This window comes from Phaethon aethereus, assembly GCF_964289735.1.
Source record: "Phaethon aethereus genome assembly, chromosome: 10".
NCBI classification, from domain to species: domain Eukaryota; kingdom Metazoa; phylum Chordata; class Aves; order Phaethontiformes; family Phaethontidae; genus Phaethon; species Phaethon aethereus.
The window spans coordinates 13452741-13472963 of NC_138586.1; the positions used below are offsets into that span (position 1 = coordinate 13452741).

The 20223-nt window shown below is 55.5% G+C and overlaps 1 protein-coding gene across 1 annotated transcript in view; it reads left to right on the plus strand.

Annotated features, from left to right (window-relative positions):
- Positions 1 to 1317: 1317 nt before the first annotated feature.
- FRMPD3 (FERM and PDZ domain containing 3) overlaps positions 1318 to 20223 on the plus strand; it is a gene marked incomplete at its 3' end in the record, with an annotated part of 29217 nt that continues 10311 nt past the window's right edge. The window contains exons 1-8 of the mRNA XM_082004315.1: positions 1318 to 2269; positions 2817 to 2948; positions 3497 to 3616; positions 3761 to 3897; positions 4735 to 4858; positions 5462 to 5551; positions 7071 to 7250; positions 18588 to 18732. Of these exons, the coding sequence (XP_081860441.1) occupies positions 2153 to 2269; positions 2817 to 2948; positions 3497 to 3616; positions 3761 to 3897; positions 4735 to 4858; positions 5462 to 5551; positions 7071 to 7250; positions 18588 to 18732 (1045 nt within the window). The 5' untranslated portion in view covers positions 1318 to 2152. The remainder of the gene's footprint in view (positions 2270 to 2816; positions 2949 to 3496; positions 3617 to 3760; positions 3898 to 4734; positions 4859 to 5461; positions 5552 to 7070; positions 7251 to 18587; positions 18733 to 20223) is intronic.

The following is a 20223-nucleotide window of genomic DNA, read 5'->3' on the forward strand; positions in this document are numbered from 1 at the left end:
CTGTCCTCGTCACTACCTCCTTGCAGGAGGTCCCAAACCCATATGGTTTGCTGAGGCCATCAGGCATGTCTAATGAAGTTACTTGTCATGCCAGAGGCAGCAGGGGGGACGTGCCATTGCCTTCCCGGCAGGCTTGGGCAGGGGGTCCGTGGGGAGATGGGAGCGCCAGGCTGCGGGCCCCCGGCAGCGTGGCTGGCGGTGGTGATGGTGCACTGGGGCTCAGTGCCCGTGGCGCTGGAGCAGATTGAGTTGTCATGCCGGCGGCGATGGTGGCAGGGCATCGTTTCTGCTTTACTGAGCCTTCTGACGTTGGTGAAGGAGATAAGTGTGAGAGCTCCCGTGTGCTCTCCTCCTCTCTGGGAAGGAGATGCCACTGCCCAGCGCTGCTCCATCGGGAGTGGGGTGTGTGCCAGGCTCCAAAAAAGGTTTCTGTTGGCCCTGGATGGCCACCAGCCAGGACAGGCTGCTTGGCTGACGCCGGCTCCCTCGGATACACACAGGTCTGCGGCACGACTGCCTCCGTGCCAGGGCGTGTGCAGTCACAGGCTCCCCAGCGCCCAGCACTGCCACCAGAATGTCCTGCAGGGCTGCCCGGGGTCCTGCCATCTCCCATCCCCAGCCACCCGGCTCCTCTCTGAGGCTGCAGACCCACATCCGAGGGGCTCGTCCCTCCCATCCGAACCAGTACAGGTGCCCTGGCTCATGCCTGCTGGAGCCCAACCTGCACAGTGGGTGCCAGGCACATGCGCCCACTGGGGGTGCAGCCTCCCCCGTCACGCTGAGGGTGCTGGTGTGACTTCAGGGGCTGCTGCTCATCGTTCTGGCCCTGCCTGCGGCACTGTATAAGCACAGCGAAAGGGACTTGCTTTGCACCCCCCCATTTCATAGTTCGCTGCCCATTCCCCATCGTCATGCTGGCTCTGGAGAGGCTTTCTCTGGGCCCCATGTCTGGCTTTCCCCATGCCACGGCTCCAAGGACAGGCAGGTGATTTACCAAGTGCTCTCTTTCCAGTCTCCCAAATCTGCTTTCATCAGTGCAGCCAAGAAGGCGAAGCTGAGGTCCAACCCTGCGAAGGTCCGATTTTCAGAGCAGGTGACAGTCGGCGAGACGGAGCCAGTAAGTCCTGCTCTGCCGTCCTCTGTGATTCACCCCACTGAGGTGTCCCCAGGGCCATGGGGCATGAGGCAGCCGGGGGCCACAGGGCTCCTCTCCTCTGATTTGGTCTCCGTGGATGAGAGCAGCCCTCTGGCCCAGGGAGCCCTCCAGGGCAGATGCCCTTGGGCACACTCAAGGCACTAGGTCAGTGCTGGGGGGAAATGCCATGGTCCTTCTATCTGGATGGAGCCCCAGAAACTGTCATTGGAAACCTGGTCCCACCTGAGTCCCTGCTGGGCACCTCAGGGTGACATCTGGGCAGTACCAGCGCCTGCCCTAAAGGAATGGCTGTGGCTTTCAGCCCAGTGCCAAAGGCTTCACAGGAGCACCCGTGCATGGGGCAGGGTGACCAGGGCAGTGCTGCATGGCAATGGAAGCTGTTAGGCTGCAGTAGTTCCAGCCCAGTGCCATTATCTCTTAATTGCAGAAAGGTTTTATGAAGCAGCATACAAAAAAACCCAAAACCAAAACTGAAAAAAAAAAACCCTGTAAAGCGCTTCTAGCGAATTCCATTTTTAAGCAAAATCAATTAAGTAATTATCTGATCGAAACACTTCTCACTAAAATCAGCCTTCACCCAACTTCCTGCACAGGGCACGTGCAAGGTTGAGGTGGGCTAGGCTTGGGTTCCGGGTCAGGAAAGGAGGGTCGGCTCTGAGCCACCCCGGCCATCTCCTCCCCTCTGGGACACCAGCTGGGGAGCGGGACAGGCTGCCAGGCCTGGGCACAGCTCTGGGACGTGCTGGACAGAGTGGGATGCTCCGTTCCCGCTGCAGCTGCTGGGAGCTGGGGAGGTAAATCTGTCAGGCAGCACTGAATTGCTCCAGCTCTGCGCTTCTCAATGGCTCAGCAGAGACGCTGGATTTTCAAGGGAAATGTGCCTATAGAAGCAGAGGATGCTGTAACCGCTCCATCCCTGACGCTCATTCTCTCTCCCCACCCTCTCTCCGTGTCTCTGTGCCCCTCATCCTCCTCGCCTCGCCCGTTGGTGGCCCTATGTGGCAGGACATGTTGAAGAAAGAAGCTCTCCTCCTCATTCCCAACGTGCTGAAGGTTTTCCTGGAGAATGGGCAGATCAAATCCTTCACATTTGATGGCCGAACCACCGTGAAGGTGGGCCACGCTGCTCCCCCCATGGCACCGTGACACTTCTTTCCTCTCGCCTGCCCAATCCATTTTTCCTTGTCTCCTGGTTCCTTGCACAATCACCGCAGCAGCGCTGGGCTGGCTGCGAACTGCCACTGCGTGATAGATAGCCCCTCCGCCTCCCCGGGCAACAGGCTTTGCAGCTGGCAGGGGCGGGTTTTTGCTGTCTTTCTCTCACGCCTAAGTTTTCTCCTTGCTGTGAGCCTGCCCTCCAGCAGGATGGATGCTCCTGCGAGTCCTGCTGCCAGGGGCCAGCTCCCTGCAGCCCCACTCCGAAACACTGCAGTGTTACCTGGGGTGCTGGGGGTCTGGCTGCTGGTCACCTCCTGCTGCGAGATTGCTTTGCCCAGCGGTCTCTGGGTACCATGCCATGGCCCCGCTCAGCACTGCAGGGCTTCATCCTGCACTGGTGTGGCCCCAGATGCCAGGGAGGAGGGGGACTCAGTGGGGTACCAGATCCCACCCTGGGAGGGAGCCAGTGCCTGGCACCCAAGCTTGTCCATGGCATTTGCAGGATGTGATGGTGACGTTGCAGGACCGCCTGTCCCTGAGGCACATCGAGCACTTTGCCCTGGTCCTGGAGTATTCCAGCCCGGAGCAGAGCCACCAGTTCCTGCTGCTCCAGGACAAGCAGCCGCTGGCCCATGTAAGCTGCCGGGTGTGGGAGGGCATTGGGTTGGCCATGGCTGGTGGCTGAGGCACAAGAAGGCTCTTCTCCCACCAGTGTGGGGCTTGGCTGGGATTGTGCCGTGGGGTGGTGTAGCCTCTCCTTACCCCTGGCATAGTCCTGTGGGCTCAGGGGTGCAAATGGTGGCCAAAGAAGGAGACGATCAGGCTTTTACCCATCCCACCCTGACAGCACTGTGGAGATGCTCTGTGCTCCAGCCTGGGCAGCTGCAGACAGCATTCATGAACATCCTTGGCCTGCCCGGGAGAGCCAGGAAGCTGGCACTGCATGGGACCAGGGATAAAATGGGGATCATGGAGGAAGCATTAGCCTTGGTGGCATAAACCCCTGCAGCACCAGGTAAAGCTGTCACACCAAGGAAGGCTGGGCTGTTCCTGGGATGAAAGGATCAGGCGGTGCATGGAGGAGAGGAACCAAATCGCCCCTCAGGGGAGAGGGTGTCTCCTGCCCTGCAGGCAAACATACGTGGCTCCTGGGCTTACTGCTCCCCTCTATTCCTGACACAGGTTGTGCAGAGGACGCACTACCATGGCATGAGATGCCTCTTCCGTGTGACCTTCTTCCCCAAGGACCCAGTGGAGCTGCTGCGCCGGGATCCTGCAGCGTTCGAGTACCTGTACATCCAGGTAGGGGACTCGCCCCTAGGAACTGGGAGCTGATGGTGCTCGTGGGCCATGTATCTGCCCAGGCTGGGCCCTGTGGAGGCATCCCCGGGTGGTGGGTGCTCTGTCCCCATGGCTGTCTGAGGACACCTCTCCTCCCTCCTGCAGAGCCGCAACGATGTGATCAGAGAGCGCTTCGGCACAGACCCCAAGCCAGAGATGCTGCTGGGGCTGGCTGCCCTCCACATCTACATCACCGTCTCAGCCACCCGCCCCAGCCAGAAGGTCTCCCTCAAGAACGTGGAGTGAGTCCTCCTTCCTCTCCCCGTGCCACCACGCAGCGCTCCTCTGTTCCCCCTCCCTGTGCTCCTGCTCAGTCACTGTGTAACTGGGGCGCTCCCAGCAATGTTTCGGGGTGCTGAGCGTGAGATGCCCTGGGAGCCCCCCCCAGGAGCTGGCCAGTGGCTTATGAGCTTGTCAGCAGTGACACGCAGCCCCCGGTCCCACCACAGGGCTGTGTAAGACCCTCGCACGCTGACATCCAGTCACACGCGGCAGCATTGCCAGGGCTGGCGGGGATATTTGCTGCAAGCCCAGGATCATTTCCATGGGAACCTGGGCTGACTTCTGCCTGGCATCTCAGGCAAGGAGAAGGCACTGTGGCTGCGTAATCTCAGCCCATCACCAAGCTGTGCAGCCCTGGCTCAGCCCTCCTGTGGCTCCCGGTAGTCTTAAATCCATACAGAGTCCATCTGTGCAAGCTGGCCTTGCCTGGTATGCATGAGGAGGGAGTGGGGAGATGGCACCCCATGAGGGACCCAAAAGAGGTTTGGGGTTTTGCCCAGCATCCCTTAACCTTGCATGAAGGTGAGTGGGAGCTGGGCTCAGCTGCAGAGCCTGGCACTGCTGCGTTCCCCAGCCCGGTGCTGGTGGCTGTGACACCAGCCAGGGGTCCCGGTCTCCTGGGGACCCCACCTGGGGCTGTCACTGCTCCATCTGTGACACCAAGAAAGTGCTGGTGTGGCTCCGGCTCCCTCTGATGGCAAGAGGATGCTGTCAGGCAGCATCCCTGGTTTCTGGCCCTCTCTGCCCATCAGTGGGGCCTCTGGCCTGGCGACTCAGGAAGACTTCTCTCCCCGCAGGAAGGAGTGGGGCCTGGAGCCCTTCCTGCCCCCCTCACTCCTGCAGCTCATCAAAGAGAAGAGCCTCCGGAAATCCCTCTCGCAGCAGCTCAAAGCCCACCAGAACCAGCCCGGCGGCACCAAGGTGAGCTCAACGCTCGCGGCCACGGCTCAGGGCTGGTGGGGTGGCAGTGTGCCCTCCGCCCCAGCCATCCTGTTGTCCCTGGCTGCTCAGGGACTCTTGTCATTGCTGCTTAAGTCCCCTTGGATGGGAGATAAATCCCGGGGTGGCCAGGCAGCCGCTTTCTCTCCTGAATCCACTTCCGAGAGCTGATCTGGATTTTGGGGACTGCAGCGAGGATCAGTGGTGTGAGATGAGCCGAGAGCCGACTCTCAGCTTGGCCAAAGTGGCACACATCAGTTAAGCCTATGTTTATCGTTATCTCTGCTTCTGGGCTTGGAAAGCTCTGGAGGAGGCTGCTGAACCACTCCCCCAGAGGGTTATACATCTCTGGGGGGAATTATACAACCCCGAGAGGTTATACATCAAGCATCTGGGCTCTACCCTGGACGGCAGGGGAGCGGAGACCTCCTCCACCCCATGTCAAGTCCCGAGGCTCACTGCCAGCACAGCTCATGTCCCGAGCTGCCCACCAATGCTGCTTGGGAGCTCCTGAGTTTGTGCCAGCCTCTTGCATTTCTTCCCCCTTGTGCTGGTGGTGATCACCCATGTGATGTGTTTTGTCAGGTCTCCACAGCCCAGGCGAAGCTGCAGTACCTGAGGATCCTGAATGAGCTGCCCACCTTTGCTGGGGTCCTCTTCAACACGGTGGGACTGGTACGGTAATTCAGGATGGGCTGGGAGGTGCTTGGCACTGGTCCTGAGTGTGCGCTGGAGGGGAGAGCCAGGGGAGATGTGGCTCCCACAGAAATTACATCCCTCAGTCTCTTGCTCTGCCCCACTGGGGTACAAGTCCATCCAGAAAAGCCTCCAGGGCCTCTGCTGACAGTGGGTCAGCTTTTCAGCTCCGCAGGGTCGGGGTCAGCTCTGTTCTTGCCAGCCTTTTGGGCAACAAGATGACCTGCTTAATGAAGTAGGAGTAGTTTCAGATACATGCGTATAGCTCAGTCCTGCCCTGGCAGCATCTATCTCGGAGGAGGGCCACCCTTGGCAAAGGCCACCACATTCCCTGCTTGTCCATGCAGAGAGTAGCCTGGATGGCCTTACTGTGTCCGTCAGCAGTGGTCCAGCCTGACTGCTGCTTGGCAGCTCTCAGGAAGCTGCCACCACCACAGCCCACTCCTCCCTCATCTCCATCAGAGGCATCTCCGCCCCTCACCCAAGCCACTTCACTTTCTCCACGGCAGGAAGAAAGCCACCAAGCCAAACAGGAGAACGGTGGACCCACTAAGGCTCCTTGCTGCCTGTCTCACCTCTCCATCCCTCTCGCTCCACCTCCCAGCCAGGGGTCTGCATGTAAGTGTCACCTCTCTGCCATCCTTCCCTTTACACCCACCCAAGGTCTCAGCACTTCCCTGGCTTCCCATGCTTTGCCTCCTGGGTTCCACCTCTTGCACCCTTTGATCTGCTCTGCTTCCACCACATCTCGGAGCTCCTCACCTCACAGCTCAAAGGGCTGCCTGGAGGAAATCAGTGAAGGCAGAACCATGTGGTGTCTGGTCAGTGCCGTGGCTGAGTGGTCGGAGCCTGCCTCCGACACTGCCTGGGTGTGCAGCGATGGGCAACTCACATCTGGTGTGAGTGGCCTGCCTTTTTTTCATCTCTGATACCAAAGCAATGACTCTGAGCCAGCCTAGGAGTTGAACCACATGTAGGTGGTAAAAGATATTCCCTTCTGTTCTGCACTGGTCTGCCCAGCTCCTCTTCACCTCCAGGACTGGCTTGAAGCATCCTGCCTGGGCAGACCAGAGCAAGAAAGATCTCTATTTTCAGTCAAGGCTTTAGTCTTTCTTCTTTTCTAAAATGTATTCACTCCCCCTCTGCTTCCTTCTCTCAGAGGCAATGTCAGATCAGGCAGATTTGTAACATGCTCTTACTTTTCTGTAGTGACACCAGCAGGCCTAAATATTTCATGTGGACAGTCAGTTCAGTGCTTTATTTTTAAATAGCCTTGGCATCCTGCACACCATTCCCAGCTCTGCAGAGAGGCTCAGGGAGGGGGGTCCATGGCACCAGCTTCACCTGCTGCTCTGCAAAAGCCATCCAGGACCCAGCCGAGCTGCTGACATCAAGGCTTGGCTCCACAGAGGGAGCCAGGCACAGCCCGTGCAGCCCCAGGGTGTGTATATTCACCCCGTCCGTCTGTCTCTCTTTCTCCACGTGCTCGTGCTACCAGGACGAGAAGCAGCCAGCCACCACGCTTCTGGTGGGACCCCGGCACGGCATCAGCCATGTCATCGACCTGAAGACCAACCTCACCACAGTGCTGTCAGAGTTCAGCAAGGTCAGCAAGATCCAGCTGTTCAGGGAGAACCAGGGGGTGGCCCGGGTGGAGACGAGCATCCTGGATGCCAAGGTAGGCGGAGGTGCCGCGGAGGCAGGCGCCGGGGAGAGGGCCTAGAGCAGCGGCTGTGCTTGGGGGTTCGGTGCTCGCCTTTGAGGGGGTTCAGGACATAAGTGCATGTCGGAGCTTCTGCTTGGAGGTTTCTAGGAACCCAAAAGCCCCTTTCACATTGTGGTCGCAGGGTGCGTGGTCTGCAGTGTCTCCCCTGGCTGTCTGGCTCCTGGTGCCGTAGAGGCAGGGACTGACACCGAGGATGTGCGGTGCAGGCATGGTGGTGTTCTGGCCATCACCCAAACACCAACCCAACGGTTTGAGCAGGGTCCTTGGGGCAGATGGGGCTGACACAGGCCAAGCAGGTAGTGGGGCCCTTTGGAGACAGGACAGCACCTTGCCTCTGCTCAGGGCTGGAGGGGAATGGTCCATGACCATACCTGGGCTGGATGCAGGTACTGGAGGGGACTGGTGGGGTTTTGTGTGTTATCTGTGCTTGTGGAACTGGTCAAGCCATGCAGGATCATTGAATGGACTGGAAATGATGGGATGGGGGGTGTCAGGCTCAGAGTGTGAGAAGAGATCACTGGGCGTCCCTGAGCATGGGTGTCACTGGCTCCAACAAGCCACCCCCTGGGTACCTTGCCAGCTGCCTCTGTTATCACCTCCTGCAGCCCACACAGCAGCCTTTCCATTCCTTGGCATACATGCCCTCCTGCGCCCTGTGCGTTATCGTCTTGCCGCCCCCGGCTAGTTGTTGCATGGTGCAGGGCTGGTTCTGGTAGTTGATCCCCACGGTCAGGCCCCGCCACCCATCCTCACCCTCGCAGTCTCCTGTCTCTCCTGGGTCCCAAACCCTTCAGAAGGAGTGTCAGCAATACAGTAAGACTTTACTGACTTCTTTGGTGTCTGGTCCAGCAGCCACAAGATCCTAAGGAGATCTTCCATTGGTCTTTGCTCAGGTTTTTAATAAGCTAAGGCATGTCTCTGGCAGACTCGCAGGCAGGTAGCTGTGTGTCTGCTCCAGGGCATCCTCTGATTCACTGCCTCCCCGCACCCAGCTCTTCCCCGCCCCATGGGGAAGCTCAGAGCTGAGAGGCAGTGATCTGACAGATGAATGCCAAGCTTCATCCTCTCCTCTCACCTTGAATTCAGCAGGACAGAGTTAGGATCAAGTTTGGGCTAAATTAGACAGGAGCGGTGCTTTGGCAGAGGCTGTCTCATGCCATGACATCTGGCACAGTGGAGCTGTGACCACCGTAGGGCATGGTAATGCTGCTGCACAGCAGACAGGGGTGTATCTGCAGAAGCCCTCCAGGTCTTTGGCCAGAGATCAGTTTTGCTGCCCCTGCATTCTTCCCTTTCCCCCCTGAGGCTGATGAAGCTGAGCTGCTTTGCTGGCTGCCTCCATGTTTCCTCATCTCCTGCGAGGTCTCTAAGCCTTAGCCCTCTCTGCAGCCCTTTCCTTGCACTCTCTATTTCAGCCATAGCCTCGCAGATGTAATCATGGTGGATCTCTTTAAGATTCTCCTGCTGCCTCCTCTCCTGGTAGATTTTAGCACTTCCTCCCACCAGGCTCATTAATTCTTCCAAATCTGTTTTCCTGCTGCCACTGTGCCTGGTCCAGTAGCTCTGCTGAACTGCAGTAACAGCACGGTAGCCTCTGCTAGAGCCGTGCTCGCCCTCATCCCCTCTGCTTTGGCTGTCCCCTCCAACAGCCTCATCAGTGAAGCCCTTTTTTTGCATTTGTAATTCAGTGGGAATTTGGTCAACTGTAATATCTGTAATATTCCCTCTTCTGCATCCCACTGAGGTCAGTCATTGCCCAGGTGAAGTCCTGCTGTCCTGCTGTGCCTGTCCCTACCCTTCAAAACCCTCAAACCTCCCCTCCTGCAGCCTGGGTAGAAGCCCTCCCTGCCTGGCCCCTCCGACTGGCTGTGCTGTGCAGGAGCCCACCGGGTCTCCTCCTTACCACTTACAGAGCAGGTATAGCCAAGGGATATCATCTGCACCATGAGTAACCTTTCTGGTTCCTCCTGGTGCCCACACTCCTTGGACATGTGTGTATAAATCGTGATATTAATACATCAGTAGGCTGGTCCCGACCCCGTGATTGACTGCTCGTGGCTCACCGCGAGCGCTCAGAGCACGGCGTGTTCCCGCTGTCACGTAGCTCCATAGCAGTCTCTCTGGCTGTGAGTACTGTGCGGGGAGGTGTGCGGCATTAGCTCTGCTCCACGCGACAGTGCTCAGCCCCAGGAGCACGTCAAGCCCGCGGTGGGGTGCACGGGCCCCCCTGGTGCCACCGTCCCCTCCCTGGCATGGGAGACGACAGTCGTCCCCGCCGGCACAGTCCGGTGCGTGGCTCAGGCTGGCCGCGGGAGCAGCAGATGTGCTGGAGTCTGAGGTGATGCTGACATCCATCTGCTATAAATTAGGTGGCAATTCCCACACGGCTTCTCCACAGATCCTGCAGTGCCGCTCCGCTCAGCCATGCTCTGCAGCAGTAATTAATTCCGTAACACCACAAGGCCTTTCTTGCTATAGGAGTAGACTTTCTCCCATGTCCCTTCTACCCAGCCTTTCAATTGCTGGAGAAAAGGCAGCTCCACGTACAACTTCCCGCAAGCACGTACGCATGCATGGTGGCTTTATCTCCTGAGAAATTCCAGGCAGCTGCCTACAGCCACCAAAAGTCCCTCTGCCTGCCTGGAGCAGAGCGAGCATCCCATTTGTGAATCTCAGCAGGCTCAACAGCACCCCACCAGTGCAGAGACTGCTGTTATCTGTCTTCATTTAACCGTTATCCGAAGGGCTGGGTTTTAAAGCCAGAATGTCCGCTTCAAAATGAGGCATATGCTAACTCTACGCAGGACAGCGATGGATGAGGCAGGCTAAGAAAAGCAGGCAGAAGGATCATTATCTCACAGTGCTAATCTGCTTTCTGCAATTATTCTATTGCACTGAATGTGTCGCTGGCTAAAGCCCTGGGTTGCAAATAAATCTGTTCCTGTGTGAGTCGTAAGCCATTAGAGTGTTGTGCTCGAAGTAGTGTCCTGACTGCTCTGGGGACCTGCACTCAAGTCCATATCACCCCTGGAAGCTTGTCAGGGCCCTGCGGGTTGCAGAGCAGGTCGGCAGGGAGCCCCTGGGACCGTTGCACCGGGATGCCTGGTGCTGCATTGCGGGGTGCTGGTGCTGCGTTGCGGGATGCTGGTGCTGCGTTGCGGGGTGCTGGTGCTGCGTTGCGGGATGCTGGTGCTGCGTTGCGGGATGCTGGTGCTGCGTTGCGGGATGCTGGTGCTGGGGCGGCTCCGCTGTGTTCCCCAGGTAACGGCAGGGACGCGGACAAGCCAGCCTGAATCGGTGGGACGGGAAGCGGCTGCGTCGCGGCTGCTCACAGGGTTACTGTGGAAACGACAGATGTTCAGTGACAGTTAAGGGATTTGTGCAGAAAGGCCATTTTGAATTTCTAAGCACCAGGTTAATCGATGTTGTGTAGTTGATCCTAAGGGTTAAAAAAGCGGTTAGGTCACGGAGCAGCCATCAGCCAGGAGGTCTGCACACCCCAGCCGCACCAGCCAGTGCTACCCAAACGTCCTTATCCGCTGCTTGCCTGCAACGCAGACGTACCTGCTGGGGAAGGAGCTGGGGAAGATTTTCAGGTAACAAACAGACTTGAGGAGAATGTAAACCATTTGCATTTAATTCAGGAGGAAAAGAAATGGTGTTTGTCTTATAAATTATTCACTGGGTAGTTAATTCGTTTGTTTGGGAGCTTTTCCATCCTGGGCTTCAGTTTCTGTTTAAAACAGCCCGTTTGGAATACAAACCCAGGGCTGGTGCTTCTGCTTTGCTTTCTTTAGCTGTTTGCCACTGTGAGGGTGGCAAGGACGGGGGGGAAATGCTGGGCAGGACCCCTCATAGAGGAGCTGCACAACCTCAGGACAGAGGAACGAAAGCCTGCAGACCTCTGCTACTGGGTCCAAGAAGGATTTTTATTCCCTGCAATGTCCAAGGGAGCTGCTGGGAGGAGAGGAGCAGGTTTCACCTCGACAGTCACGGAGTGAGCGGGACAGGTTTGCTTGGGAATGCTGAGGAAGTTCATAGCACGTGGCTGGGGACAGGACGGTGCTTCCCCAGCAGCGCTGCAGTGGTGCAGGCGTTTCGCAGGGTCGTGCGGTCATTCCCACCTGGCAAAGTCCCCTCTCTGCTGGGGCCGTCGCTTCTCCACTCTTCCTCCTGCGCTCTGGGCTTGCTGGCGTTTGAGCATTGATTCTGGAGCTCATAGATTCACTGGGGACAGGGTGGTGGCACATGATGTCTCCTGTGATCTTTATGCATTAAACGCAGCTTGCCTCGGTGGTCTGGGGGCCCCGCAGGCCTGCATCTCCCAGGGGCTTCCCCCTCCAGCTGCCCGGCAGTGCTGGGACCCGCATTTGGGAGCGACCAATGCTCCTGAGCCAGCTCAGATTTGGGCTTCCCGGCACGCATCTCCCCTCCTCCCCAGTGCAGGACTGCAAAGCCCTCTCCCAGCATGCCGGGGAGGGCGGTGTCAGCATCTCCTGCCCAGCACCCAGGCAAGCCCGGCAGCACTGGTGGGGTGCGGAGGAGCCAGCGCGGCGGCTGCTCACCGCGCTCGCCCAAGCTCCCTGGTGCAGGAGGCATGGCGAGAGCTGCTCAGCTCCATGGGCACATCAGAGCCGCCTCCTGACGTCCAGCAGGTCGCACTCCTGGCTGCGTGGCTCCACAGCTCCTGCAGAAGCAAAGGTTTTGTTCTTACTGAAATGCCTTTTCGAATGGAGCATTTCTCCTTTACGCAGCTACACGCCGCTGGGCTTTTTATTATTAACAGTCTTGACATTGGCAAAAACTGCCAAAGCCCTCTGAATGGGAATGAAAGAGGAACGCTCGGAGGGCAGCCGGATTGCCTGAGCCCGGACGAGCGTCTGCAGTTTAACGGAGGAGCTGTCCCAGGCGGCACCTTGTCCCTGCGCCGCGCTGCGCGGCAGAAGCCCACGGCGGCTGGCCGCTTGCCGAGCGCAATTCGATCAAAGGCATTGGGGTAATTGACTTCACGTCTCCCAGCAGGGCCTGCAGCCAGCCAGCCAATGCTTTAGCCGAGATCAAGACTTGACAGAGGAAAACAAAGGAAAAATTAATTCAGAAAGGTCCCCAGCTGCTGCTGTGCCTGGAGTCTGACTATTGATGTCGGTGTCCCAGGGCCCCGGCGTGCTTCCAGCCCGCCGTGGAAATAAAATGCTGCCGTGCACAGCCGCAGCGCAGCCTTCTCCTCTGCCCCTGGAAGGAGCCAAGTACTGCCCGCCGGCTGCCCTCCCTCTCACTGGTGACGGGATGGTGACCACTCTGCCCCTGAGCCTTCCCCACCGGAGCCAGCGGCAGCAGGTGCCAGCAGGGCCACAGCCGGCCCCGAGCCCAGAGGTTCTTCCCCCAGCCGAGCACGGCAGGGACATGCTGTGGCTGCCGAGGCCGGTGCCGTATGTGTGTTTGCCGAATTGTAGTCTGAAAATGGTGGGGAGCCGCATCAGACTGATGAGGGCAGGTGAGGCCAGCGTTACTCCTGCTCATGCACAATGACTGAAGCCCATCAGATTTCTCCTGTGTGAAGAGCAAGGCGTGATGACGGACCTAAAGGCTTTGGTTGCCTAAGCTGAATTCACCTCTATTTGCATTAAGTGATTCTGAAACATTGTCATCTTGTGGGAGAGAGGGAGGTATCGAGATTTCCCTTGGCTCAGTACCTGGGGTGGGAGGCGCGGATGCAGCTTCCCCCCTCGCAGAGCCTTTCTAGCGGGATGTAAAGCAAAGCATGTACCAGCGTGTGGTGCCAGCCCCAGCACCATCCGTAGCGCTGCCTGTGGGCACCCAGGACGGGAGCCAGCCAGAAACACAAGAGTCAGACAACATGTGGATAGGATGTTTCCAAGCCTGCAAAGCCAAATTCGATTTGTTTATTTAAAAAAAGAAGAAAAAAAAGCCCAAGCAGACCTCAGGCGTCCAGTGCTGTGGGCGTGAGCACAGCCTGATGGTGCTACAACCTCGGGAGTCCTGAGAGCTTGCTTCAACAAATAGGAAACGTGGAGGATGCCAAAAGCGCCAGCAGGCTCTGGTTATTAGAAATTCCACGGGGAAGAGCACCAGCCCTTTCAGTAGCCGGGCGGGAGATGAAAGCCGGCCAGGGTGGCAGCTGCAGCATGACGGGAGGGTGCAGGCTGGACCTGTGCCTTCCCCAGGACACAGCAGCACTGCGAGGGGACACACACAGCACCACTGTCGAAGTGCAGAGAAGGAGACACCTACAAGCCTGCAGTCTGTAGAGGAACCTCTCCATCCACCATGACATTTTGTGGGACCGCACAGGAGCTGGTTCCCCCAGCGGAGGTGGCGGCTGCTCAAACCCTAAGGAAGGAGACGCTGCTGCAGAAGCCTGAAGGGCTGCTGCTAACAAAGGCAGGAACTTTATTGATCAACAAATGGGAAATAATGGTGCTAATCACAAGCAGCCTGGTATTGATAGAGCCGAGTTAATAATGCTTAAAGAGAGGGAAGGAAAGGTCAATGTACAAGTGAAAAATTGACTCCTGTCTCGTTAGACCTGGATGCCCATATTATTAAATATAAACTTGGCAGTGTGCCTCAAGTAAACCAGGGAACATAAATTATGTAAATTCATCTCCCACCTTTCTGCTGCACTACATTAAAGGAAGCAGGGTAAGGCCCAAAGTACATGATAAAGGGGGGAGATTAAAAGGAAATGCACACAAGCTTAAGGGTTATAGCATGCATAGATCAGGTCATAAATTAATTTAATTATGAGGACTGTTAAGATCTCTAGCACAACCCTGGCTATAAAATTTCCTCCAGGTGTTCTTCTATGAAACCTTCACCTTTATCTGAACAAGAGAATATCCTCCAGAAGGACATTGAGGTTTGATTTAAAGGCAGGGCATAATAGAAAAAGCACTATATCCTTAATAAGCTAATGGAAAACTCATCTCTCATATCCAGGATAAGTGTATTTTGGTTTACTTTCTAGGGAGACTTGTTGCCAAGCAGGAAACTTTAAGCGATAAAATGTCCTTTTCTTATTAGGACTAGAAAATCTAGAAAACCAGTATGAGTGAAAGATCAAAACATCAATAATTTCAGGCTGGTATTATGGATTTAGATACAGAAAGAAAAAAAAATCTTTTTAAAATTTTCTTCTTTTCATGTTGGCATGTTACAGGTCAGAGATGAACCTTCACCTGCGCATCCCACTGGGAATCTGATGTTTAACATTTTTAGAGCAGTAGAATTATCCCAGTAAGTTTGCTTCTGTGTAAAACCAGTTTTCATCCTAAAGGTGCTGCTGCTCTGACAAAAATCAGACAGGCATTTCTGCTCTGGCATGGCAGGGAAGCAGAGCCCTCAGGACCACCAAATGTGAGCCCTCGCCACTGTCATGGCAAGAACATGCCAGTGAGGAGGAGGAAGAGGATGGGCTGGCTGGCATGAGACATGCCGTTGGTGCGTGGCAGGAGGATAACCAGAGGGTTGTCCTACTTAATAACTTGTTCCCCATCGGTGGTTAACGCCATCTCCTGATTAACAGCTGGGAAAGAGGTACTGCATTTTGTGTCCACTTCCAAAAAATTCAGTGCCAACAGGGCGGGGAGCAGGTCTTAGAGGAACAACACCAGTTTTGCTCCTGCTGCATCCTTCCCTGCCTTCCAGCTGCTCACAGAAGTCTCTCTGCTCTACCACACCACCAGGTTTAGAAAACTTAGGAAGATTCATGCTCTTTCAGATTGCTGCCTTTTTGTCAGGTCTGGTTGAGCTTGAGCAGCGAGTTAAAAAATTTGCAGGGAGAGGCGGGGATGTTGCATGAGCCCCAGTCCCTTGGGGACTGGGCCAATATTGACCACAGGCATGAGCCCTCACTGGTCCTTGCAGGATGTTTTCAAAGCAAAGGAGGTTAATCCTGTTCACCACAAGACATGGGTATCGCAAGGAAGTCCAAAGCACAGACTACAGTCTTGTATTGTTGTTGCTTAGAGTAGCTCCCTGCAAAGCTGCCCTGAATTTACCATCTAAAACTCTTAGCAACATCAGTCGGAAATTTTTCATCCAACTGTTCAGAAAGTCAATGTTTGCTCAGCTCGCCTGTGCCTGGCTGTCTCTGCGAGATCTCATTTGCTTTGCCTGAGTGGAACAGGGTGACCAAGATTGCCGATGTCTAAAAATAACATCCGTGTTAGCTGCCATCCCTGACACCTCCTCTCTGTAGCCAGATTTTCCAAGGAAACAAGACTGCTGCGGTCATGTTGCTTCTTTGCCTCTTGACCCCACAAATCACTCTCAGATCTGTTGGCCACTTTCAGGGGGATGTGGCAGCAGGGTGGAAGTCTCAAAGGCAGCTGAGCTGCTGCAATCTCGGCAAAAATACCTAGGTGGGTGGGAAAGAGAGATTCGGTCTTGTAACCCCACATGGGAAGTGGTTACAGCCAAGACCTCTGTTAGTGAGTAGCAGAGAAGCCGCCGAGGCCAGGGGAGACGCACAGCCCGACTGCAGCAGCTTTGCTCACATTTGATATTTTTTTAAACAGTCAATAATCCATCAGTAGGACACAGAGCCCCTGTGGCGCAGGCTCCTGGGCCATGGGGAGCTCACCGACGCACTGCTGGCAGCATGGGTGGATGGCTTCAAGCTGCCCCTGAAGTGATTTAATCCCTGATAACAATATTTGAATGCTTGACAATTAGAGAAGAACTCTCAACACCACTTGCTTGCCAGGATGTGAGAATAACCATTTCTAAGAAGACCCCTCACTAAGCTGTAATGCTAAAGAGTATTAAGATTTCTCTTTTTCAGAGTGTTACAATTAACCCCAGAATGCCACACACGAATTGCTGAAAGCCAGTCTGGAGGCTGGGCTTGCTCGGACACCTGGCAGGGAGCTCACGGCATCTTGGTGCACTGTGTGTGTTTTATCAGTAGGCAAGAAACACCAGTCGGGGTGGTTGTGTCTCAGTGCTGTCTCCCTTCAGGAGGACTGATCCAGGGACTGCTGCTTGCCAGCAAGAACCTACAGTCCCATCTCTGGTGGGAGCATCCTGAAGCAGAGGTATCTGAGCGAAGATGGAAATAGGGCAGGATCTCAGAGATACTGGTACCCAGCAGGCCAAATGGCGAGCGCTGACAGGGAGGCAGTGAAGGTCCATGACTCTGTGCCACCCAGCCTTGGTGTCCCCGAGAGCTAGCTGTGATTCTCTGGCGTGTGACTTGCCTGTGGTGGAAACTACCCCCCTAGTTTTCCTTTTGAAAGGGAATTCTCAACCCATCTTGGCCTCTTCATTTAATCTCCCAGTAATGGATACTCATCAGCCATTGCCTCACTCCCCTTGGCGATTGCTTCCTTTCTCGTCGCTAGCACTCAGAGTTAGCTGCAGCATAACAGAGGGGGGAAATGTGCGAATGTCTCTTTATTCAACAGATGGCTTGAAAAACCAAAGAAGGCTTAGCCCAATGTAAAAGGCACTTGTTTTAAGGATGCTTCGTATGGCAGAACTGGAACACATGGTTTCCTTTCATCACTTATGTCAAGACTAGAGTTGGACTAAGAGGTGTCACCCCCGCTCACCACTGCATGCCTGTCTCCTTTGAGCTACATGGAGAATCTCTTCTGTCCTTTATCTTGATACTTTCCCTTTGATTTGTGTCATCTCAGGTTTATTTTCGATGATGCAGAAAGAGCCTCATCGAGTGGGCAGGGGCAGAGCCTCTCAACAGAGCACGTTCGCTTGTCAGGTTATTTCTCTTTCACGTCAGGTTATTTCTTTTCCTTTCTCTTCCTGTAGAGCAGCCAAGGAGGGAACTTCTTTACCCTGGTCCTAAGAGGAGTCCCTGCTGCAGGGGCTGGCGTGGCTTGGGGATCACACACAGCTCTGCGCGGGGCTGATGGCTTCACACCCAGGTTTATTGCATTGTATGGTCCAGAGCGTGACGTGCTGTAAGGCCGGGTCTTCCTTTGCCAGAGTTGGCTTGGTGGCTTAAAAAAGCCAGAGTTAAGCAGAGCACAGAACTGGCTGGTGGGTACCAGGAACCTCCTGTGGTTATGAAACAAGAAAACCAAAATAGTTTTAATGCTTTTCACACTGCATAGGCTTAAGCGGTTTTTAAAATGAGCTTGGTTTGCCCTGGATGTGGTAAACAAGTTACTCTGAGTCCTGGAAGGCTGTCAGTGTGCAAGAGATCGAGCACGGCAGGATGGACAGCCTGAGCCACAGCAGCAGCTAAACATCCCCCAGTTGCCTCAGATAAGCCCTGTACCTGGGTACAAAGGTCCTTTAGGTAGGGGTGCTTTGTGCAAGGGGTAGATGAGGGCGAGAGCTGCCATGCAATAACTGTATTGAGGGCACTGTCAAGTTTTTTTCCATCTCACGGGTCCACCTTGAGCAATGCTGGGGGCTCAGACCAAATGTGGATCGCTCGATAGAGCTGTGCTGGCGCAGGCTGCCCTGCCCAGCTGAGTACCAGCAGTGCATGGGACCTCAGCAGGCAGGGAAGAATGGAGCCCACTCCAAGCTTCCCTGGGCTAGCTGACCTTCTCCTTGGGACAAGCCAAGAGTTGGGGAGTCATGGTGTCTGCCGCTAGATTGTGCAGTGAGGTTATGTGTGGCACACAGATTGTGTCTGATTTTTTCTTTTCTTTAAAGCAAAGTCCTTTTCTAGTGTGCGAATAAATGCTCTCCTGAAAGAAAAGACACCATCTGCTCCTAAGCACAAATTTAATTTTCTGAAGGGTTAGATTTAAACAAGATCCACAGGCTCAGAGTGGTGGCTGAGGGAGCCCGTAATGGGATTTTGCCCCTTCTGCATCTGCTGGAAGCAGATGTCTTAGTTTCTGGGAGGGCGATGTGGTGCCTGCAATGAAACAGGGGTTCTGGCAGCTGGAGACTCCACCAACTCCCTGAGCTGCCCAGGGCCTGATGGTTAAACTGGTGCTTGCAGGTAGGCTTAGAGCAGTGATGTGCAGATGGTCGGGAGCCAGTTGCATGGGGGCCCTGCCATGCACAGCCTGTGCTCTGCAGGGCTCCACCTCTTTCATCGTCCTTAGGGCAGTCAGCAAGCGGGAATTACAGCTGCAGCGAGGCGCTTTCTTGTGCGCAGCAGTTTGCTGGGTGATCTGAAGCAAGCACATGCACCTGGCTGTTTTTTCCCATGTGGGTGGTAAAAGTGCCAGCCAGCTCACCAGTCGCACCCGTGCAGGGCCGTGGCGCAACCCCTTTGGAGCACTGGTCCTGAGTCAGCTGAGCCACGTGGCCGTCATGCACTTTGCCTCTCTTGCCTTCCAGCCGCTGGTGTTGCTGATGGAGTGGCCTGAAGCCACCAACTTCGCCTGCCTGATCGCAGGCTACTGCCGTCTCCTGGTGGACTCCAAGAAGATGATATTCTCCAGGGCCCCCAGCCAGCCACCCCCACCTCAGATTATCAAGGCAGGTACGTTTCAGCCTCTGCTTTCTGTGTGAGCCCTTCCCCATCCTCCTCCTCCCTCTGCCCAGGGCTCTGCACCATTAGAAAGGTTTCTCTGGCATCTCCCCTCTGCTCCCATTCCCCCTGCAGAACCCCTATTAACCAGGAAATGAGGAGCAGGGAGATAAGTCCTCGTTTTGGATAAGCTCTGACTTGTGTCAGCTTGGGCCCTAAACGCTCACTACAAGCGTTGTTCTGGCAGCTCCTGGAGCAGATCCAGGAGGTGCCATTTGAAAGGACCTGTAATGCTGCCAGCTAAATGCCGGGTCCTCGCACAACAGCCTGTGTGTTGCTGCAGGGATGCAGCACACGCTCCTTGGCCAGCATCCTGGCTCCAGAGACCATCGTGAGTGTATGCGCTCAGCCAGGTCCTGCGCTCCTGCTGCCTTTGGACACTGCTGCCTTGGGGGTCTGTGGGGGTCTGGGCTGCTTGGGCAGCTCTGCAAGGACGGCTGCTCTGCTGATTTCCTAAATAAGGAAGGAAACTTTGGTGTCCCAGCTTTTCAGGTGCCCAGCCTGATACAGGGTGCAGAGGGCTGGCCTGGGCACAGCAGGAGACCAGAACAGCTAAAGACTGGTTCTGTCCCACCAGGCACCGATGCTCCTTGAGGATGGATTACAGGTGTCAGTCATTCTCAAAATGATCGATGATTCTCAAGAGTGATTTCAAACAAGAGCCAACTATGATCTACATGCTGCTGTTTCATGCAGGTGTTCACATCGAGTATGTTTTGTATAGGGAAATATAAAATACAGAATCAGTGGCTGGAGATGGGCAAAATACCAACCCAGCTGACTGGGGGAGGTGGCCCCCAGACCTCCCAAGTGACACTGCAGCTCCAGAGAGCTGTGACAAGTCTTCAGTTTAGCTGGCAGAGTGTCAAAACTGCCTCCTCAAGATGGGACTAGCTGGTCGAGGTGGGAGAAGTGCCGAGAGCTAGCAGGGTCCTTGGGAAAGGACATGGTGCCTCAGAGGTCTAAGGAAGGCACCCAGATGCAGACTTAGCACGTGTGGGAGGACACACTCACAAGAGGCATCAGGAAAGCATCTGTGGCAACCTCAGTGAATCCAGGGAAAGACCTGGCAGGTGATGTTGGTGTAAGTATACGTGCATGGTTTCCTTTTGTTTCTTCACCTGCGCCTCTTACTGACAGCTATCACTGTGCTGTATCTCTGCTCTGGGTGCCCTACAGAAATGCATTTATTCACATTTTGCTATGAGTGGAGGGTGCTTCCAAGTTAACTGGCTATCATCAGAGTGGTCCTTCCCTGGGTCATGTCACCCTAAGATGGGCTACAGGGACTGATGGGGCACATGGCTGTGGGGAGTCAGAGGAATGCGGTAGGAAGCGGAGAGCATCCCAGAACATCCCCAAGGGCTTGGAGGGAGGCTGGTGGTGCCCACAATTACTGGTCATTCAGGCGCTGTCTCAGCACGTGCGAGCAGTGCTTTTCCA